This window comes from Pygocentrus nattereri, chromosome 5, assembly GCF_015220715.1.
Source record: "Pygocentrus nattereri isolate fPygNat1 chromosome 5, fPygNat1.pri, whole genome shotgun sequence".
Taxonomy (NCBI): Eukaryota; Metazoa; Chordata; class Actinopteri; order Characiformes; family Serrasalmidae; genus Pygocentrus; species Pygocentrus nattereri.
In genome coordinates this window covers 33336704-33354888 of record NC_051215.1, presented here as the reverse complement: position 1 = coordinate 33354888, position 18185 = coordinate 33336704, and the positions used below count along the sequence as shown (strand labels likewise).

Genomic DNA, 18185 nt, shown 5'->3' with positions numbered 1-18185 from the left:
AAATTTACATATTATTTGCATAATTCACACAAATTCCCATTTGATTTGTGGGGACCTCAAAAAAAACATAAGTGTATTACTAATGAAAAATTACATTAATTTAAATAAAGTAAATACTCCAAAATTGCATTTGTTAAAAAAAGGTTTAATCTATAGCTAAGAATTAAAAGACAGCAGTAGTACACCAATAACAGCTCAAGTTCTAAAATATAGCTTAGCTGTTCACAATGTAGGTAAGTAGCATGAGGCCTGCAAATGGTGCTAGTGATGCAAAGCATTACACATACCTATAACAACTAGTGCTGTGCATGTTGTCCATCTTCATAACAGCAGAATTTATGTTTGAATGACTGATATTCCTAGTTTTGATAGGAATATCAGTGTGATTAAAGTGAATATTAACAGATGAAGCAGTGAAAGTATATTTCTATTCACACACAAAGCACTGAAAGTGCAGTTATTAATGTCTGAATATTTTATATCATACAAAAATGCGACCATGACAGAGAAGTGGCTTGGAAAATGGATGGATGGACAACAACTCAAACCTTTAATCCCTTCTGCTTTTCACTGTTAGAGCTACTCTTTCTTTAATTCTCATACAGTCATAACTCATTTTTTTCAAATATATTTTTAACCACTCAACCACCCAACATCAGCTAACTACTACCTGTTCACCTCACACTTCTTATCACTAAAGGGGAACTGTCATGGCCCTCTACACCCTCAGAGAGGACCTAAGATATTCTAAATACAGGGGGTCCTCGACTTACGACGTTGATCCATTCCTATGTCGCGTCGTAAACCGATTTTCGGTGTAAGTCGGAACATACGTACATACTGTACGTAAATAACATACTGTAAGCACTTATCAAAACTAAAATGGCGTACAATGCGACTGGGGTGACGCCGTCCTCCTCGGTCCTGAGCCGCGTAACCGTGTATTCTTTCGCTGCGCACACCAAACACGAAGTTCGCGTTACGACGTTTACGACGCAAAACCACTTAAGTCAAAACAAGGCTTTATACAGTAAATGGGAGACGTGTCGTAACCACGAAACATTGTAACTCGGGACTGACGTAACCCGAGGACCTCCTGTATGCTTTAAAATTGAGCAGTTCTAATTTTATCTGATCATCTTCTGGCAAGCAACATCTAAACAAATACAAATCAGAGCAAAAAAATCAGCAAGCCTATTCAGTTTGTATTGGAATTTGAAGTGTCAAATTAAAGAAGCCCCTTTGTCAATCTGCTCGGCTGTGTGCGTGCTGTTGTGATGTGAACGCTTGTATGAAATGTTGGTTTTGTGTGGTATAAGGTCGTGACTGTCAGGCATTTTGAATTCCAGCCCATCATTTCCATATTCCTCTGGAGTGCACACAGAACTTGTATGATGCACACTGCTTAAGAAATTAGCTGTTTAGTTCAGGTGATAATCCTCTCTGTGCTATTTGCTCGTTGCAATTCTGAAGCTGAACTATCATTTTAATTTTTGTTTCTTAACTTTTGCAGCACTTTTGGAGAGGACACCGTAAACGAGACTGTTTTTTTTTTTTCTTCAGATGTGGGAAGGGGGGTCAGAGAGCCGAAGTTTGAGTCATAGTTTGCTACTGTTTATCACTGTAATACAACTATTATTGCTATCTACTAATTGAACCTGAAGCTCATTGAAGACATTACACACATCTAAATTGCAGAATTAAAATTTTAATAAGTTCAATTTCACTTTTTGCCCAACTTTTTTCAAAGGCGTTCCGCATACAAAAAGAAAAAAAAACAAATAAAATCTTTAGACATAACATGACCACATGTCCTTGTTTCTACACTCATTGTCTATTATATCAGCTCCACTTACTGTATAGCTGCAGTCCATCTGTTTCTCTGATACTCTGTTACCCCCTTTTACCCTGTTCTTCAGGGGTCAGGACGCCATCTACCCTCACATAGCAGGTCAGTGTTACTGCAGTGCTGAGAATGATCCACCACCCAAACAGTACCTGCTCTGTGAGGGTCCATGGGGGTCCTGACCACTGAAGAACAGGGTAACAGAGTATCAGAGAAACAGATGGACTACAGTCTGTAACTGTAGAACTACAGAGTGGAACTATACGGTCAGTGGAGCTGATAAAGTGGACAGTGAGTGTAGAAACGAGGAGGTGGTCAGAATGTTATGCCTGATTGGTGCAAATGATTCTTTTCTAAAAACATTTGCCAATAAACATTTAGCATTTTTTGCTATTTTTTTTCACTTCAGAACAAAATAACAAAATGTGGAAATGCTTTTAAAACAACAGGAAATAAGCTCCACCTTTTTGCTGAAATATGAGAAACAAAAATGACCATACCGTAGAGTTGGTAATCTTCACATTATGTATGCTACAGTTTCTTTTTGTAGGCCGTAATGCGATTGTAAACATAGAACTTCAGGTTCTGCCAGTCCCGGTTTTTAAGAGCTTCTGGTTCAGCCCTTAAGCACCTCTCACAGTCACTCTTTGCTGGTACAGTGCAAGCTGTTATGAATCGATTCATGTGCCTTTCCACCGCCTGCACCTCTGTCTGCTTCCAGGGTCTTTTCTTCTTCTGGGTAGCTTTACCTGAAAGCGGTCAGAAAAAACAAATCTGTAATTGAAAGGATAAGGAAGATTCTGAGCTGGAATTCTGATCTGAAGTTTTAATCCTATATCAGTACATATGTAAGCCTCTAAAATACAGTGCTACAGCACAGTACAGTATCAACTTTAGCTTTGTTAAAAATGATTTCAGGTGATATTAAAGTTACTTCATGTTGTGTTGCTTTTACAGTATAAGTAATACTGCAAGTACAAGTAATACTATGCATCCATCCACTCATTAAACTGCTCGAGCCTCTGTGAACATCCAGCACTGGCAGTTGGTATAGGGGCTAGTTATTGCTAATATTTTAAGTATTAGAACAGTTACTGTTACGAGTCCCATTTCAAGCACCTAGAAGACTCTACCAATGATTCAAGTAACCCCACCAACAACTACAGATGGATTTCTGAGCACTGTGATCTTGAGATCCATGTGCATACAGAACAGAACCACTTAAAGCAGTTGGGCACAACAATTCGGCAGCAAAGTGTTCAAACCATAAAGGTATTTATGGAAACATCTTAAAAGGGAAACAATAAAAAACAAAAACAGCATTAGCTGACTTAGTATGGATTTTATTAAGTAGGTGAATGCTTTTGCCCAGAAATTGGTGAGCACATAAATACACTATATTGCCAAAAGCATTTGGTCATCTGCCTTCACATGCATATGAACTTGAGTTACAGCCCATTCTGAATCCATAGGGTTTAATATGATCTCGGCCCACCCTTTGCAGCTATAACAGCTTCAACTCTTCTGGGAAGGCTTTCCACAAGGGTTAGGAGGGTGTTTATGGGAATTTCTGACAGGTCCCCGTTCTTCCAGAAGCACATTTGTGAGGTCAGACACTGATGTTGGACGAGAAGGCCTGGCTCGCAGTCTCCGCTCTACTTCATCCCAAAGGTGTTCTATCAGGTTGACGTCAGGACTCTGTGCAGGCCAGTCAGGTTCTTCCACAACAAACTTGCTCATCCATGTCTTTAGGGACCTTGCTTTGTGCACTGGGGCCGTCCTCAAAACTGTTCCCACAAAGTTGGAAGCATGAAATCTCTTGGTGCTGAAGCATTAAGAGTTCCTTTCCCTGGAACTGAGGGGCCAAGCCCAACTCCTGAAAAACAACCCCACACCATGATCCCCCCTCCACCAAACTTTACACTTGGCACAATGCAGCCAGACAAGCACTGTTGTCCTGGCAACTGCCAAACCCAGACTCGTCCATCGGAGCACTACGCACCTCAGCATCCGCTGACCCTGCTCTGTAATTTTACGTGGCCGACCACTTCGTGGCTAAGTTGCTGTCGTTCCCAGTCACTTCCGGTTAGTTATAATATCACTGACAGTTGACTGTGGAATATTTAGCAGTGAGCAAATTTTACGACTGGACTTGCTGCACATACCGTCCGATCACGGTACCACACTGGAATTCACTGAGCTCCTGAGAGCGACCCATTCTTTCACTAATGTCTGTAGAAGCAGTCTGCAGGCCTAGGGGCTCGGCTTTATACACCTGTGGCCATGGAAGTGACTGGAACACCTGAATTCAATGATTGGATTGGTGACTGAATACTTTTGGCAATATAGTGTACCTGGTTAAAGAACTCCCTCTGTTACTGTGTTAATGATTGGTTTAATGAGTGAGCAACAGTTTGTGAAATCTGTAAATTGCTGTACTGCTCATTTTTTAGCCTTTACAGAGAAAAGTAACAAAAATTTAAATAGCACAGATTTTTAATTTTTCAGTGACAAAATTACTGGGGATGCATCAATAACACAATAATATAATCAATAACATTGTACCAGCCGATACCATGCTCATTAACTTGTACTTGACCTCAAAAAAATTTACTGTTATCAAAATCCAATACCAGCTGATACCTTGTGGCATAAGCCAAGTGTGCACTGCTGCACAAATGAACAAATGACACCAGCTGGCAGTGAAGGAGGTTCTGCTCTCACAGAGAAAAGTTGCAGACTCCATGAGAGTCAGACCAAAATCCGTCTGTAACCTTAAGCGTTCCTCCTTGGCAGATTCCCACCAGACATAAACTCAGATGCACATGCAGTCATTCTCTCTAAGAACTAAACAATTCTAAGGAGGTTATGGTGTTGTATGGCAAAATCAGTATTGGCAAGTACTAAGAAACATGTACTTTTGCTAAGTCTGGAAAAAAATGGTATTGATGCACCAATAAAATTACAAGCAGATGTCAGGTGGTCAGTGATTCAAAGGTGGGCAGTCTTTTTATATTCCCATGTGGCTGCCACAGCATTTTCTAGTTTAATTCATACACTGACAGTATGTCTCTAACATACAAAATAAAAATGTGTAAAGAGATTACCTTTGGAAGAATGCCTCATAGCACCGAATCTTGAAGGTGTCTCATCTTCATCTGATAGTCGTTTGTATTTCTTAGGTGGTGGTGGTGGCGGCATTTCATTCTTCTTGGTGGGAGAAAGTGACTCTTCTGCTGATGGCTCTATAGAAATTAATTCATAATCGAATAATTTCAAAATGCCTCAGAATGCTGACAATACATTAAGGATGTTTGAGTTATAGTTAGTGCATTTAAGTGCATTAAACCATTAAAGCATAATTGTGCAATTAAAGCATAAATTTTATAAGTATATTCATCTTCTTTTTATTATAATCAGTGTACAATAAAAAGCCACGACAAAAAGTGCCAACCGGCTCAAGTTCACTCAGTTTACCTGGGTAGTCTAGACAGCTAAAAGTGTTTAGACAAAAAACAGACCTAACCATGAAAGTATGACTGTCATGGAATTACAGTAGGTTTGATTTAAGTATCCCATTAATTATGTTTGATTTTTTTTTACATCACTGTTTTTGTTTTTTTTGTTTTTTTTACAGTCATTCCATATCCTAAAGATATGCACATTTGACAAACTATATTACACTATAATGACAACAAATCATTGTCATTATCCATTAGTTAGCTAAATAACTATATAATAATAGCTGAAACTCCTATGTGTTGGGACTTACAATAAAAAGCAAGAAATTAAGTTTATCACGATAGAGGCAAAATATACTGTTTCAACAGTAATTTACTGACAAAACATACCATCAACAGTAGATGTTGATGATGAACGCTTTTCCTCCTGTGCACTCGTGTCTTCATCACTGTCCAGAATTTTTTCTGTGAGACATATACAAAGTATAGCTTAACAATGTGATTAAACAAAAAGGAATAGAGAATAAACAAATGAAAGTCAAATAACTCACCATCTGGATCTATCCCAATTTCATCCAAGTTCTTGCCATGAAACTCTGCTAATCTTCCTTGCTCCAGTGCCATTAGAACTTTGCTGATCTTGGCGAGCTGCAGCGTCTTCTCAGGTAGTCGATAGAACTCACGATGGATTCTTATATCATGTCCAAGAAAATTGGCAAGCTGATCCATCTCTGTATCTGTCATGTTCAGGACTGTTGAAAGGGTTGCAGCATGCTTTCGCAGTCTGGTAGATGTTAGCGACTCGGGGCACCTTGCACCACATGCCTTTGCAAAGCCACGAATGCAGTCTGAACCTCGGAAATGTGTCATAGCTTCTGGTCTTGCAAACATATAACCATTGTCCTTTAGAACCCCACAAGCCTCTCTCTGCTTAACAAGGAGTTCTAACGCACCCAGCATTTTTGGAGTCAGAAGAATTGGAACCGGGCGACCGCGTTTTCCTCTAATAACAATCCTTGAGAAGTGTCTGCAGAGTTTTTTTTCCACTTCAGAGAGCGCCCAGTCCACATCCACATGTGGGTCAGAAGTGTCTCTTGATGAATATTGCAGATAAGGGCATGCTTGCCACCTCTCCTTCCCTGCGCCGGTTAAAAAGTATGATCTGGGCCAGACACACCTTTGCCAGCTCCATCCAGGCCTTTGTAGAGGGACTTTCAGAGAGTGAATTGTACCACTCATCTTGCACTTGAGTGAGATATGCATGCATTTTTTGGACATCTTCGGTAAAGGGCATGACAGTAGGCACATTCCACTTTGCTTCCCTGATGTTCCTCAAAGCTGTAGCCGAGATCAGTTCATTCCACTTTTCCTGATGAACATCCTGAAACTCACTGGCATTCTTCACAAGTTTGTCATTGTTTGAGATTAATCCCTGAGCTTTTAAGAGTTTGCTTACTTTAACCAGGGTATTCCCAAGTTTGTTTGCTAGTGATGGAATCAAAAACTTATTTGTTTCACTGTCATACCCACATGTCAACTTGACAGCTTTGACAGTCTCCATGTACTTCTTTGGATTTATGAGGTCTTCCATTTTTTTTAAGGTGGTGACTTTTCTAGCATTGCGAATCAGCCTTCCCATTTCTCGCATCTTCTCTCGCACAGACTGTTGATTTTTGGCTGATGTTCCACCTTTGTTTAACAAGTGCTGCCCAACATCAATAATGACTTGGTCATTTTTTACTATATCTGTAATTGGGTCAGGATTCATGGCACTGATTACTCCCCACAGTTGTTTACTAATAGTTGAAGGTACAGGCCCTGTGTATGTACACATGGACTGAACACGGTTCTTTCCTGGTTTGGGGGCAACCGATCCAGGTCGAAGTCTACAACTGCGCACATGTCGCCATAGCACCCTTCTTGTAAAAAGTCCTTGACAGTATGCACAGTGCATGAAGTCATTTCCTTGCACTTCTTTAGGTGGACGTTTAAATGGCACTAGTTTTCCCTTTCCTGACTCCATGACAGCAGCATTGTGAGCATAGTTTCCTCGGTTGCGAATGTAGTTTAGATGGGTTTTTCTCTCCTTGGAACCCTTTGGAAAGCTTAAAGCTTTAGCCACATCAGATTTATCTTGGTGTGCATGTTCAAGATGCCTTGCCATCTTAGCATAAGGGATACAGCAATACAAGCAATACTGTCTCTTGTTGTACACTCTCTTCCCACCTTTTTTTGTGCATGCACCAACAACAATGCTGTCATTTACATTCTGACTTGAACATGGTTCTTCATCTGATCCAGACACTTCAGATGTAAGTCTGTGCCTATCAGAGATCATTTTGTCTGAAGTTGTGGAGTCACAGACAGGGGAACTCACTGAGCCATAGACATCCAGTAAATCATCATGAGACTTATATTTTGGTTTAAGGCTATCATCACTGTCCCTTTCAGAAGTAGTATCTGGAATGTAATTATCTGAACTGTCTGGTGTAGAATCATCTTCACCCTCTGATGTAGAATCATACAGTTCATCAGAATTTTCAAGATCTGTGTCTTTTATCTAAAAAACAAAAATAATGAGAAATCTGTAAATCTGCAACAATTAGTTAAACAGTTTATCAGTAAATTGACAAGTAAATCAGCAACTATTCTGACAATTGTATAAGGGTTGATTTTTTACTTCTTGTACAAAAAAAAGTACTGCATGGATTTTCACTGTTTGTTGGTATTTTACAGACCAAATGATTTATCAATGAATAATTCAACACACTGAATAACTGATCATGAAAAAGGTTGTTGTTTGAAGTTGTAAATACAACCTCAGATCTTCGTTTTGCCACTTAATTGAAAACTTACTATGACACTCTTAGTCCGTCTCAGTCTTGGTACAAAAACTTCATTTTTGTTTTCAAAACATGTCACAATCTGTTAATGAAACAAACAAAATAAATAACATTTAACACCATTATTTGGAGAGACACATACACACATATTACTTGAAAAAAAATGAACAAAGAAAAACATCAAATTCATAACAGAATATTTCTTCTTGTCCAATCAAGCTCTGCATTCATACATGTTAAACAAAATAACCTTTCTGAGAATATTTCACACTATATGCTAAAGTTCCTTGTGGGAACCAGTCCAATTTTTCAAACACACTATCTGCTCACACTCTGACTGAAGGTGTGTTGCGGGGACGTCGTGAGTGTCCAGAATAGAATGACAATTAACCAAGATAAAAATCCCTGTGAAAGTTCAAATCTGCTGGAAAAGTTCCAATACCACTCATAACATTAAGCTGTGCGCAGGTATACTGACTCAAACTAGATCACAGTTACAATTAAATGCCTTTTTCCTTTTAGATGCTTAAAATAACAAAACAACAAAAAAGTGACAAGGACAGACTGGAGAATTCAATCTACAGTACCTGTTGAGGAGTGTTGGCTGGACCAGTAGCATCATCCATCTCTGACAGGAGACAAGGATGGGAGTTGCACGCCGCCATAGTATTAACTTTAATGCAGCATGTCTGTAAATGGAAATTTCATATTAAATGCTATTTTAGAAAATGAAAATATAGAAAAAAAAAAAATCTGATGAAAATGCTGCGTGACATGAAAAAAGACTTATTACTTCTTCAGACAAAATCTCTACAATGAGATGCATGGCAACATACACCAGACTTCAGAGAAAAAAAAGTAAAACAAAGAATTTCTTTATGTCAAGCCAAGACCTGTCTACCCTTTACACACCAAAAATATAAGAGGCTTTGTGGGCACCTTTCACACTCTATGCTAAAGTTCCTTGTGGGGACCAGTTTTTATCCAAGTTTTCAAACGCTGTTTCGATCCATTCAAACACACCTTCTGCTCACACACTGACTGAAGGTGTGTTGTGGGGACATCGTGAGCGTCCAGAATAGAGTGATAATTAACCAAGATAAAAATCCCTGTGAAAGTTCAAATCTGCTCTACCTGTCCCACTACCACTAAGCTACTGTATGCACATCATTAAACTGTGTTCGGGTTTACTGACTCACACTAGATAACAGTCTAAATAAATGTCTTCCTCCTTTTAGGTGCTAAAAATAACAAAACTAAAAAAACCGTGACAAAGAAAGACTGTAAAACTCTATACGGAGCTATGAACATGAACGTACCTGTTGAGTAGTGTTGGTTGGACCAGTAGCATCATCCATTTGAGTCTTTGACAGGAGGGAAGGACGGGAGTCGTGCGCTACCATAGCATTATCTGTAATGCTGCTTATCTGTAAATGGATATTTCATAAAGACACTATTTTAGAAAACTAAAACATAGGAAAAAAGGTCAATCTGATGAAAATACTGTATGACAGACAAAAACACTGACTGCCTCTTCAGACAAAATCTCTTAGAGGAGATGCATGGCAACATACACCAGACTTCAGAGAAAAAAAAAGTCAAATCATAAAAAATTTCTTTCTGCCCAGCCAAGCTCTGACCACCTTTACACACCCTAAACAGGTTTTATGGGCACCTTTCACACTCTATGCAAAAGTTCCTTGTGGGGACCAGTTTTTATCCAAGTTTTCAAACGCTGTTTCGATCCATTCAAACACACCTTCTGCTCACACACTGACTGAAGGTGTGTTGTGGGGACATCGTGAGCGTCCAGAATAGAGTGATAATTAACCAAGATAAAAATCCCTGTGAAAGCTCAAATCTGCTCTACATGTCCCACTACCACTAAGCTACTGTATGCACATCATTAAACTGTGTTCGGGTTTACTGACTCACACTAGATCACAGTCAAAATGAATTTCTTCCTCCTTTTAGGTGCTAAAAATAACAAAACTAAAAAAACTTGACAAAGAAAGACTGTAGAGGTCAAATTGAAGCTATGATCATGAATGTACCTGTTGAGTAGTGCTGGTTGGACCAGTAGCATCATCCATCTGAGTCTTTGAAAGGTGGGAAGGACGGGAGTCGTGCGCTACCATAGCATTATCTGTAACGCTGCTTATCTGTAAATGCATATTTCATAAAGACACTATTTTAGAAAACTAAAACATAGGAAAAAAGGTCAATCTGATGAAAATACTGTATGACAGACAAAAACACTGACTGCCTCTTCAGACAAAATCTCTTAGAGGAGATGCATGGCAACATACACCAGACTTCAGAGAAAAAAAAAGTAAAATCATAAAAAATTTCTTTCTGCCCAGCCAAGCTCTGACCATCTTTACACACCCTAAACAGGTTTTTGGGCACCTTTCACACTCTATGCTAAAGTTCCTTGTGGGGACCAGTTTTTATCCAAGTTTTCAAACGCTGTTTCGATCCATTCAAACACACCTTCTGCTCACACACTGACTGAAGGTGTGTTGTGGGGACGTCGTGAGCGTCCAGAATAGAGTGATAATTAACCAAGATAAAAATCCCTGTGAAAGTTCAAATCTGCTCTACCTGTCCCACTACCACTAAGCTACTGTATGCACATCATTAAACTGTGTTCGGGTTTACTGACTCACACTAGATCACAGTCTAAATAAATGTCTTCCTCCTTTTCGATGCTTAAAATAACAAAACTAAAAAAACTTGACAAAGAAAGACTGTAGAGGTCAAATTGAAGCTATGAACATGAATGTACCTGTTGAGTAGTGTTGGTTGGACCAGTAGCATCATCCATCTGAGACTTTGAAAGGCGGGAAGGACGGGAGTCGTGCGCTACCATAGCATTATCTGTAACGCTGCTTGTCTGTAAATGGATATTTCATAAAGACACTATTTTAGAAAACTAAAATATAGAAACAAAAATCAATCTGATGAAAATGCTGTATGACAGACAAAAAGACTAACTACTTCTTCAGACAAAATCTCTTAGAGGAGATGCATGGCAACATACACCAGACTTCAGAGAAAAAAAAAGTCAAATCATAAAAAATTTCTTTCTGCCCAGCCAAGCTCTGACCACCTTTACACACCCTAAACAGGTTTTATGGGCACCTTTCACACTCTATGCTAAAGTTACTTGTGGGGATCAGTTTTTATCCAAGTTTTCAAACGCTGTTTCGATCCATTCAAACACACCTTCTGCTCACACACTGACTGAAGGTGTGTTGTGGGGACATCGTGAGCGTCCAGAATAGAGCGATAATTAACCAAGATAAAAATCCCTGTGAAAGTTCAAATCTGCTCTACCTGTCCCACTACCACTAAGCTACTGTATGCACATCATTAAACTGTGTTCGGGTTTACTGACTCACACTAGATCACAGTCTAAATAAATTTCTTCCTCCTTTTCGATGCTTAAAATAACAAAACTAAAAAAACTTGACAAAGAAAGACTGTAGAGGTCAAATTGAAGCTATGAACATGAATGTACCTGTTGAGTAGTGTTGGTTGGACCAGTAGCATCATCCATCTGAGACTTTGAAAGGCGGGAAGGACGGGAGTCGTGCGCTACCATAGCATTATCTGTAACGCTGCTTGTCTGTAAATGCATATTTCATAAAGACACTATTTTAGAAAACTAAAATATAGAAACAAAAATCAATCTGATGAAAATGCTGTATGACAGACAAAAAGACTAACTACTTCTTCAGACAAAATCTCTTAGAGGAGATGCATGGCAACATACACCAGACTTCAGAGAAAAAAAAAAGTCAAATCATAAAAAATTTCTTTCTGCCCAGCCAAGCTCTGACCATCTTTACACACCCTAAACAGGTTTTATGGGCACCTTTCACACTCTATGCAAAAGTTCCTTGTGGGGACCAGTTTTTATCCAAGTTTTCAAACGCTGTTTCGATCCATTCAAACACACCTTCTGCTCACACACTGACTGAAGGTGTGTTGTGGGGACATCGTGAGCGTCCAGAATAGAGTGATAATTAACCAAGATAAAAATCCCTGTGAAAGTTCAAATCTGCTCTACCTGTCCCACTACCACTAAGCTACTGTATGCACATCATTAAACTGTGTTCGGGTTTACTGACTCACACTAGATCACAGTCTAAATAAATTTCTTCCTCCTTTTCAATGCTTAAAATAACAAAACTAAAAAAACTTGACAAAGAAAGACTGTAGAGGTCAAATTGAAGCTATGAACATGAACGTACCTGTTGAGTAGTGTTGGTTGGACCAGTAGCATCATCCATCTGAGACTTTGAAAGGCGGGAAGGACGGGAGTCGTGCGCTACCATAGCATTATCTGTAACGCTGCTTGTCTGTAAATGCATATTTCATAAAGACACTATTTTAGAAAACTAAAATATAGAAACAAAAATCAATCTGATGAAAATGCTGTATGACAGACAAAAAGACTAACTACTTCTTCAGACAAAATCTCTTAGAGGAGATGCATGGCAACATACACCAGACTTCAGAGAAAAAAAAAGTCAAATCATAAAAAATTTCTTTCTGCCCAGCCAAGCTCTGACCATCTTTACACACCCTAAACAGGTTTTATGGGCACCTTTCACACTCTATGCTAAAGTTACTTGTGGGGACCAGTTTTTATCCAAGTTTTCAAACGCTGTTTCGATCCATTCAAACACACCTTCTGCTCACACACTGACTGAAGGTGTGTTGTGGGGACATCGTGAGCGTCCAGAATAGAGTGATAATTAACCAAGATAAAAATCCCTGTGAAAGTTCAAATCTGCTCTACCTGTCCCACTACCACTAAGCTACTGTAAGCACATCATTAAACTGTGTTCGGGTCTACTGACTCACACTAGATAACAGTCTAAATAAATTTCTTCCTCCTTTTAGGTGCTAAAAATAACAAAACTAAAAAAACCGTGACAAAGAAAGACTGTAAAACTCTATACGGAGCTATGAACATGAACGTACCTGTTGAGTAGTGTTGGTTGGACCAGTAGCATCATCCATTTGAGTCTTTGACAGGAGGGAAGGACGGGAGTCGTGCGCTACCATAGCATTATCTGTAATGCTGCTTATCTGTAAATGGATATTTCATAAAGACACTATTTTAGAAAACTAAAACATAGGAAAAAAGGTCAATCTGATGAAAATACTGTATGACAGACAAAAACACTGACTGCCTCTTCAGACAAAATCTCTTAGAGGAGATGCATGGCAACATACACCAGACTTCAGAGAAAAAAAAAGTAAAATAATAAAAAATTTCTTTCTGCCCAGCCAAGCTCTGACCACCTTTACACACCCTAAACAGGTTTTATGGGCACCTTTCACACTCTATGCAAAAGTTCCTTGTGGGGACCAGTTTTTATCCAAGTTTTCAAACGCTGTTTCGATCCATTCAAACACACCTTCTGCTCACACACTGACTGAAGGTGTGTTGTGGGGACATCGTGAGCGTCCAGAATAGAGTGATAATTAACCAAGATAAAAATCCCTGTGAAAGCTCAAATCTGCTCTACCTGTCCCACTACCACTAAGCTACTGTATGCACATCATTAAACTGTGTTCGGGTCTACTGACTCACACTAGATCACAGTCAAAATGAATTTCTTCCTCCTTTTAGGTGCTAAAAATAACAAAACTAAAAAAACTTGACAAAGAAAGACTGTAGAGGTCAAATTGAAGCTATGATCATGAATGTACCTGTTGAGTAGTGTTGGTTGGACCAGTAGCATCATCCATCTGAGTCTTTGAAAGGTGGGAAGGACGGGAGTCGTGCGCTACCATAGCATTATCTGTAACGCTGCTTATCTGTAAATGCATATTTCATAAAGACACTATTTTAGAAAACTAAAATATAGAAACAAAAATCAATCTGATGAAAATGCTGTATGACAGACAAAAAGACTAACTACTTCTTCAGACAAAATCTCTTAGAGGAGATGCATGGCAACATACACCAGACTTCAGAGAAAAAAAAAGTAAAATCATAAAAAATTTCTTTCTGCCCAGCCAAGCTCTGACCACCTTTACACACCCTAAACAGGTTTTATGGGCACCTTTCACACTCTATGCTAAAGTTACTTGTGGGGACCAGTTTTTATCCAAGTTTTCAAACGCTGTTTCGATCCATTCAAACACACCTTCTGCTCACACACTGACTGAAGGTGTGTTGTGGGGACATCGTGAGCGTCCAGAATAGAGTGATAATTAACCAAGATAAAAATCCCTGTGAAAGTTCAAATCTGCTCTACCTGTCCCACTACCACTAAGCTACTGGACATACAACATTAAATTGTGTTTGGGTCTACTGCCTCACACTAGATCATAGTCTAAATAAATTTCTTCCTCCTTTTCGATGCTTAAAATAATAAAACTAAAAAAACTTGACAAAGAAAGACTGTAGAGGTCAAATTGAAGCTATGAACATGAACGTACCTGTTGAGTAGTGTTGGTTGGACCAGTAGCATCATCCATCTGAGACTTTGAGAGGAGGGTCCGTCCGAAGTTGCATGCCGCCATAGTATCAGCTTGTATGCTGCTTATCTATAAAGGCAGTTTTTAGTGATATGCTTCTGTTTCTGTTTACATTTACATTTATGGCATTTGGCTGATGCTCTTATCCAGAGCGACTTAAAATTCAACCCTAACCCTAACCCATTTGATCATTTTACACAAGTAGGCGAAGGCAGTGTTAGAAGTCTTGCCCAAGGACTCTTATTGGTATAGTGTAGGGTGTTTACCCAGGCGGGGACTGAACCCTAGTCTACAGCATAGAAGGCAGAGGTGTTAACCACTACACTAACCAACCACACTGTTTTACATAATCTGTATGCAATTAAACATTTGATTTAAAATTGTTATTATACCTGCTGAGTTTTCACATTATGTTCATCCCCAGTCTTTAAATGGAAGGGATGGTTGGAGTTCTCTACATTTGCATCATTAGCTGTTTCTTCACCCACCTGCAACATTTTTAATAAGAATTAGTTATAAAGCAGAAATCCGATTCCTGTCTAACTCATGCAGATCCAGAGTTTCACCATTATCTGATTATTCAAGACTATGTAAACACATTGAATTAGATACTGACACAATCTGATTTTCTGCAATTATCAGATTATTAAATGTACACAAAGTGAATCAGTTACTGACACAGTCTGTTATTCTGCAGTTATCAGATTATTAAGTGCATGTAAACACACTCACTAATCTAAAATAATTGGTATTTTGATTGGTATTTTGTTATGCAGATTTTTTTCTCAAAGTAATAGAGACAAACATATTTCTAATTTATTCAAACTATAATTCAAGCACAAGGTTATTTAATACATTCTGAAACACTGATAGCCGTTCTGTTTACTGTGTACTGTGCAACATACCTTTGTTCTCCACGGGCAATCTTCACCTCCATAGTCATAAGTTACTTCTTCTCCTTCTTTGATGTCATTCAAGGCAAACAAACAAAGGTGGGGTTTTCCATTCACGTCAATTTTTTTCATCCTACAGTTTGGATGTTGGTGTTCGTCATTAACTAGCCGTCCAAATGATCCATCTTCTCTAGCGGCATCAATACTTATAAAGATGGAAACATAAAAAAGGGCTTACACAATATATTACACCAAAATTAGAGTATCACTTAGTTTAGCGTAGTATAGTTCAGTATAAGGAGTGTAGTTTAGGAACAACTTGAAATCTTACCACCATGTTTTCCCTCTCCACTTAAACGCAAACATAAATGCAGCACATGACGGGTGGTAAAGTTTTCTTCTTCTCTGGGATTCTGCATCATTTATCATATCTCCTCTATATTCAACAACAAAATCTCCTTTGCAAATTGAACCCTTTGCAAATACACCACGTCCTGTAAAACACAACAAAAACATTTTCAACAAAACAGGAAAACTTTTCTCTATTCTACCATTATTCATTTGTCTATGGTAATATGAACCACAAAAAAAAAACACAAAAATTGACCTCAACAGATGGTCGCTCATTTGAGATAGACAGCAATATAGTGCCTATTTAATGTACCCTGAAGGTTTGCATCAGATGCTCATATGGGCGGTATGGGCAACAATTTATATCATGGTATAATTAAGATTACTGATGCTTTTGGTGTATATCACAGTTTAGTATATTTACATTAATGGCTACCACAAAGGACTGACTTTTACTGCAGCTCACTACACAAGAGGTGAGGGAGTCAGTGAGGTCTGCACTGTTTGTATGTTGTGTTATCTGCATTTACATGCACACTGGTATAAAAGTAATGACAAAACTAATACCTTAAAAAGAGTTTCACCTGGTAAACCACATGAACTGGTATATCACCCAACCAGTGTTAGATTAATAATTACTAACTAATAAATCTATCAGACACCACCTTACCTTTCACTGCATTGATGTATTTCACCTCTAGTCTGCATGTTTTGTCTGTCTTTGAAACAACGTGCTGAATTGCATCCTTAAGGGGACTGATACGGGGTGGCATTTCAAACTGCAGGGAAATATTTCACAAGTTAGTTATCAATGGATTTAATTAAGGATTGAGAACTTTACAATGATTACCTATATATGATTTTTAAAATTTATTTCTTATACCCAGATACTTCAACAGCAAAGGAACTGCATACTTTCAAGATTTCTCATTTTTTCAGGCCACCACCTCTGAAAAGCCTTTGAGTAACATATGAAACTCAAATATAAAACAAAAATGGGAATGTGGTAGAGTTCAGTGTAAAAACAGGTTTGTATAATCCAGCTTCTGGTTTACCATGCCCAGTGTTAAATCACTCAGGGCCAATATCTATATAAAATATAGCTGTGAAATAAACTATAATCAAGATGTTTTATTTGTTTGTTTGTTTTTAACAACCTAGTAAAGTGAATGACACCATGAAATTGGGCTGCAAAGTCAACCTGGTCTGTGCAGTAAAAAGTAGTAGCCTAAGACCTCGAGCTCAGTTAAATAGCTGGCCCAATGCTCTCACTTTGGTTTAGCTCGGTTTAGCTTTCAGTGCTTTGACTTTTTCCCTTCGGTTTTGTTACTTGCTGATGCTCCAACGCCGAAATATGTTGTTTTAACGTCGTAGGGCACAAACCACTTCAGCCGCGGCTGCCGGGAATGGAAGGGATTAAGAGCTTAACCGCGAGGTTGGAACTGGCTTGTGTTTCGAACTGGCCCGCTCCACCTTAAATGAAGCGGCAGTTAATGTTATAAGAACTGAGGCGCCATAATGTAATTGCTGCACCGCTTAAGGTGGAACGGCAAAATTCGAACTAGACGTTGGCGAAACGGAAGCCATCTTCAGCCCACTTTAGCCAGGGCACGATTCTTACCACGAGAAAGGTTTATGAACGTGTTTCTCCATAACACGCAAAACTCTGCCGGGTTCGGTTCGGTACATTTCACAGAAACATTGGACACTTACTGAACACCTCTCAACGCCTCCCTGCCTGCTGACCTCTGGGCTTTAAATCACTTCTATCTGCTGAATGTACAGCTTAATGCCAGCTGTGTTAATGATGAAGGTACACGTGGCTTCAAATTAAAAGTCTGCCAACGTAACGCGCAGATAAAAAGAAAGTTAATTGTATTACATTTCTCTATAAAGCACTCTAGGTCAAAATCTGTGGTTTTATGTGTATTCTATGAATTCACTTAAAGTCACTAAAATGTAAATGTATAATTGTGTGTTTATATACATACATACATACATACATACACACACACTATATTGCCAAAAGTATTCAGTCACCTTTGCAAATCATTGAATTGAGGTGTTCCAGTCACTTCCATGACCGCAGGTGTGTAAAGCCGAGCCCCTAGGCCTGCAGACTGCTTCTACAGACATTAGTGAAAGAATGGGTCGCTCTCAGGAGCTCAGAGAATTCCAGCGTGGTGCCGTGATCGGACGCCACCTGTGCAGCAAGTCCAGTTGTGAAATTTCATCACTACTAAATATTCCACAGTCCACTGTCAGTGGGATTATAACAAAGTGGAAG

General features: G+C 38.9%; 2 protein-coding genes across 6 annotated transcripts; both read right to left on the bottom strand.

The window, feature by feature from the left end:
* Positions 1-2248: 2248 nt before the first annotated feature.
* On the bottom strand, positions 2249-6286 carry LOC119263483. Its single transcript, XM_037538525.1, has 4 exons — positions 5859-6286; positions 5698-5772; positions 4954-5091; positions 2249-2595 (listed from the first exon to the last, which is right to left on the bottom strand). The coding sequence occupies exons 1-4, from the start codon at positions 6265-6267 to the stop codon at positions 2378-2380; spliced, it is 840 nt and encodes a 279-aa protein (XP_037394422.1). The 5' UTR covers positions 6268-6286; the 3' UTR covers positions 2249-2377.
* LOC119263482 lies at positions 5859-17959 on the bottom strand. 5 transcript variants are annotated; one of them, XM_037538521.1, is made up of 16 exons: positions 17939-17959; positions 16569-16677; positions 15879-16041; positions 15560-15752; positions 15047-15142; positions 14616-14723; positions 13881-13988; positions 13146-13253; positions 12410-12517; positions 11674-11781; positions 10939-11046; positions 10205-10312; positions 9470-9577; positions 8738-8839; positions 8164-8232; positions 5859-7867 (listed from the first exon to the last, which is right to left on the bottom strand). In XM_037538521.1, the coding sequence occupies exons 2-16, from the start codon at positions 16669-16671 to the stop codon at positions 6389-6391; spliced, it is 3069 nt and encodes a 1022-aa protein (XP_037394418.1). In that variant the 5' UTR covers positions 16672-16677; positions 17939-17959; the 3' UTR covers positions 5859-6388. The 5 variants fall into 5 exon arrangements, with proteins under 5 accessions (XP_037394418.1, XP_037394417.1, XP_037394420.1 ...); XM_037538520.1 differs by lacking the exon at positions 17939-17959 and adding an exon at positions 17612-17690; XM_037538523.1 differs by lacking the exons at positions 9470-9577; positions 10205-10312; positions 17939-17959 and adding an exon at positions 17612-17690.
* Between the last annotated feature and the right edge of the window lie 226 nt (positions 17960-18185).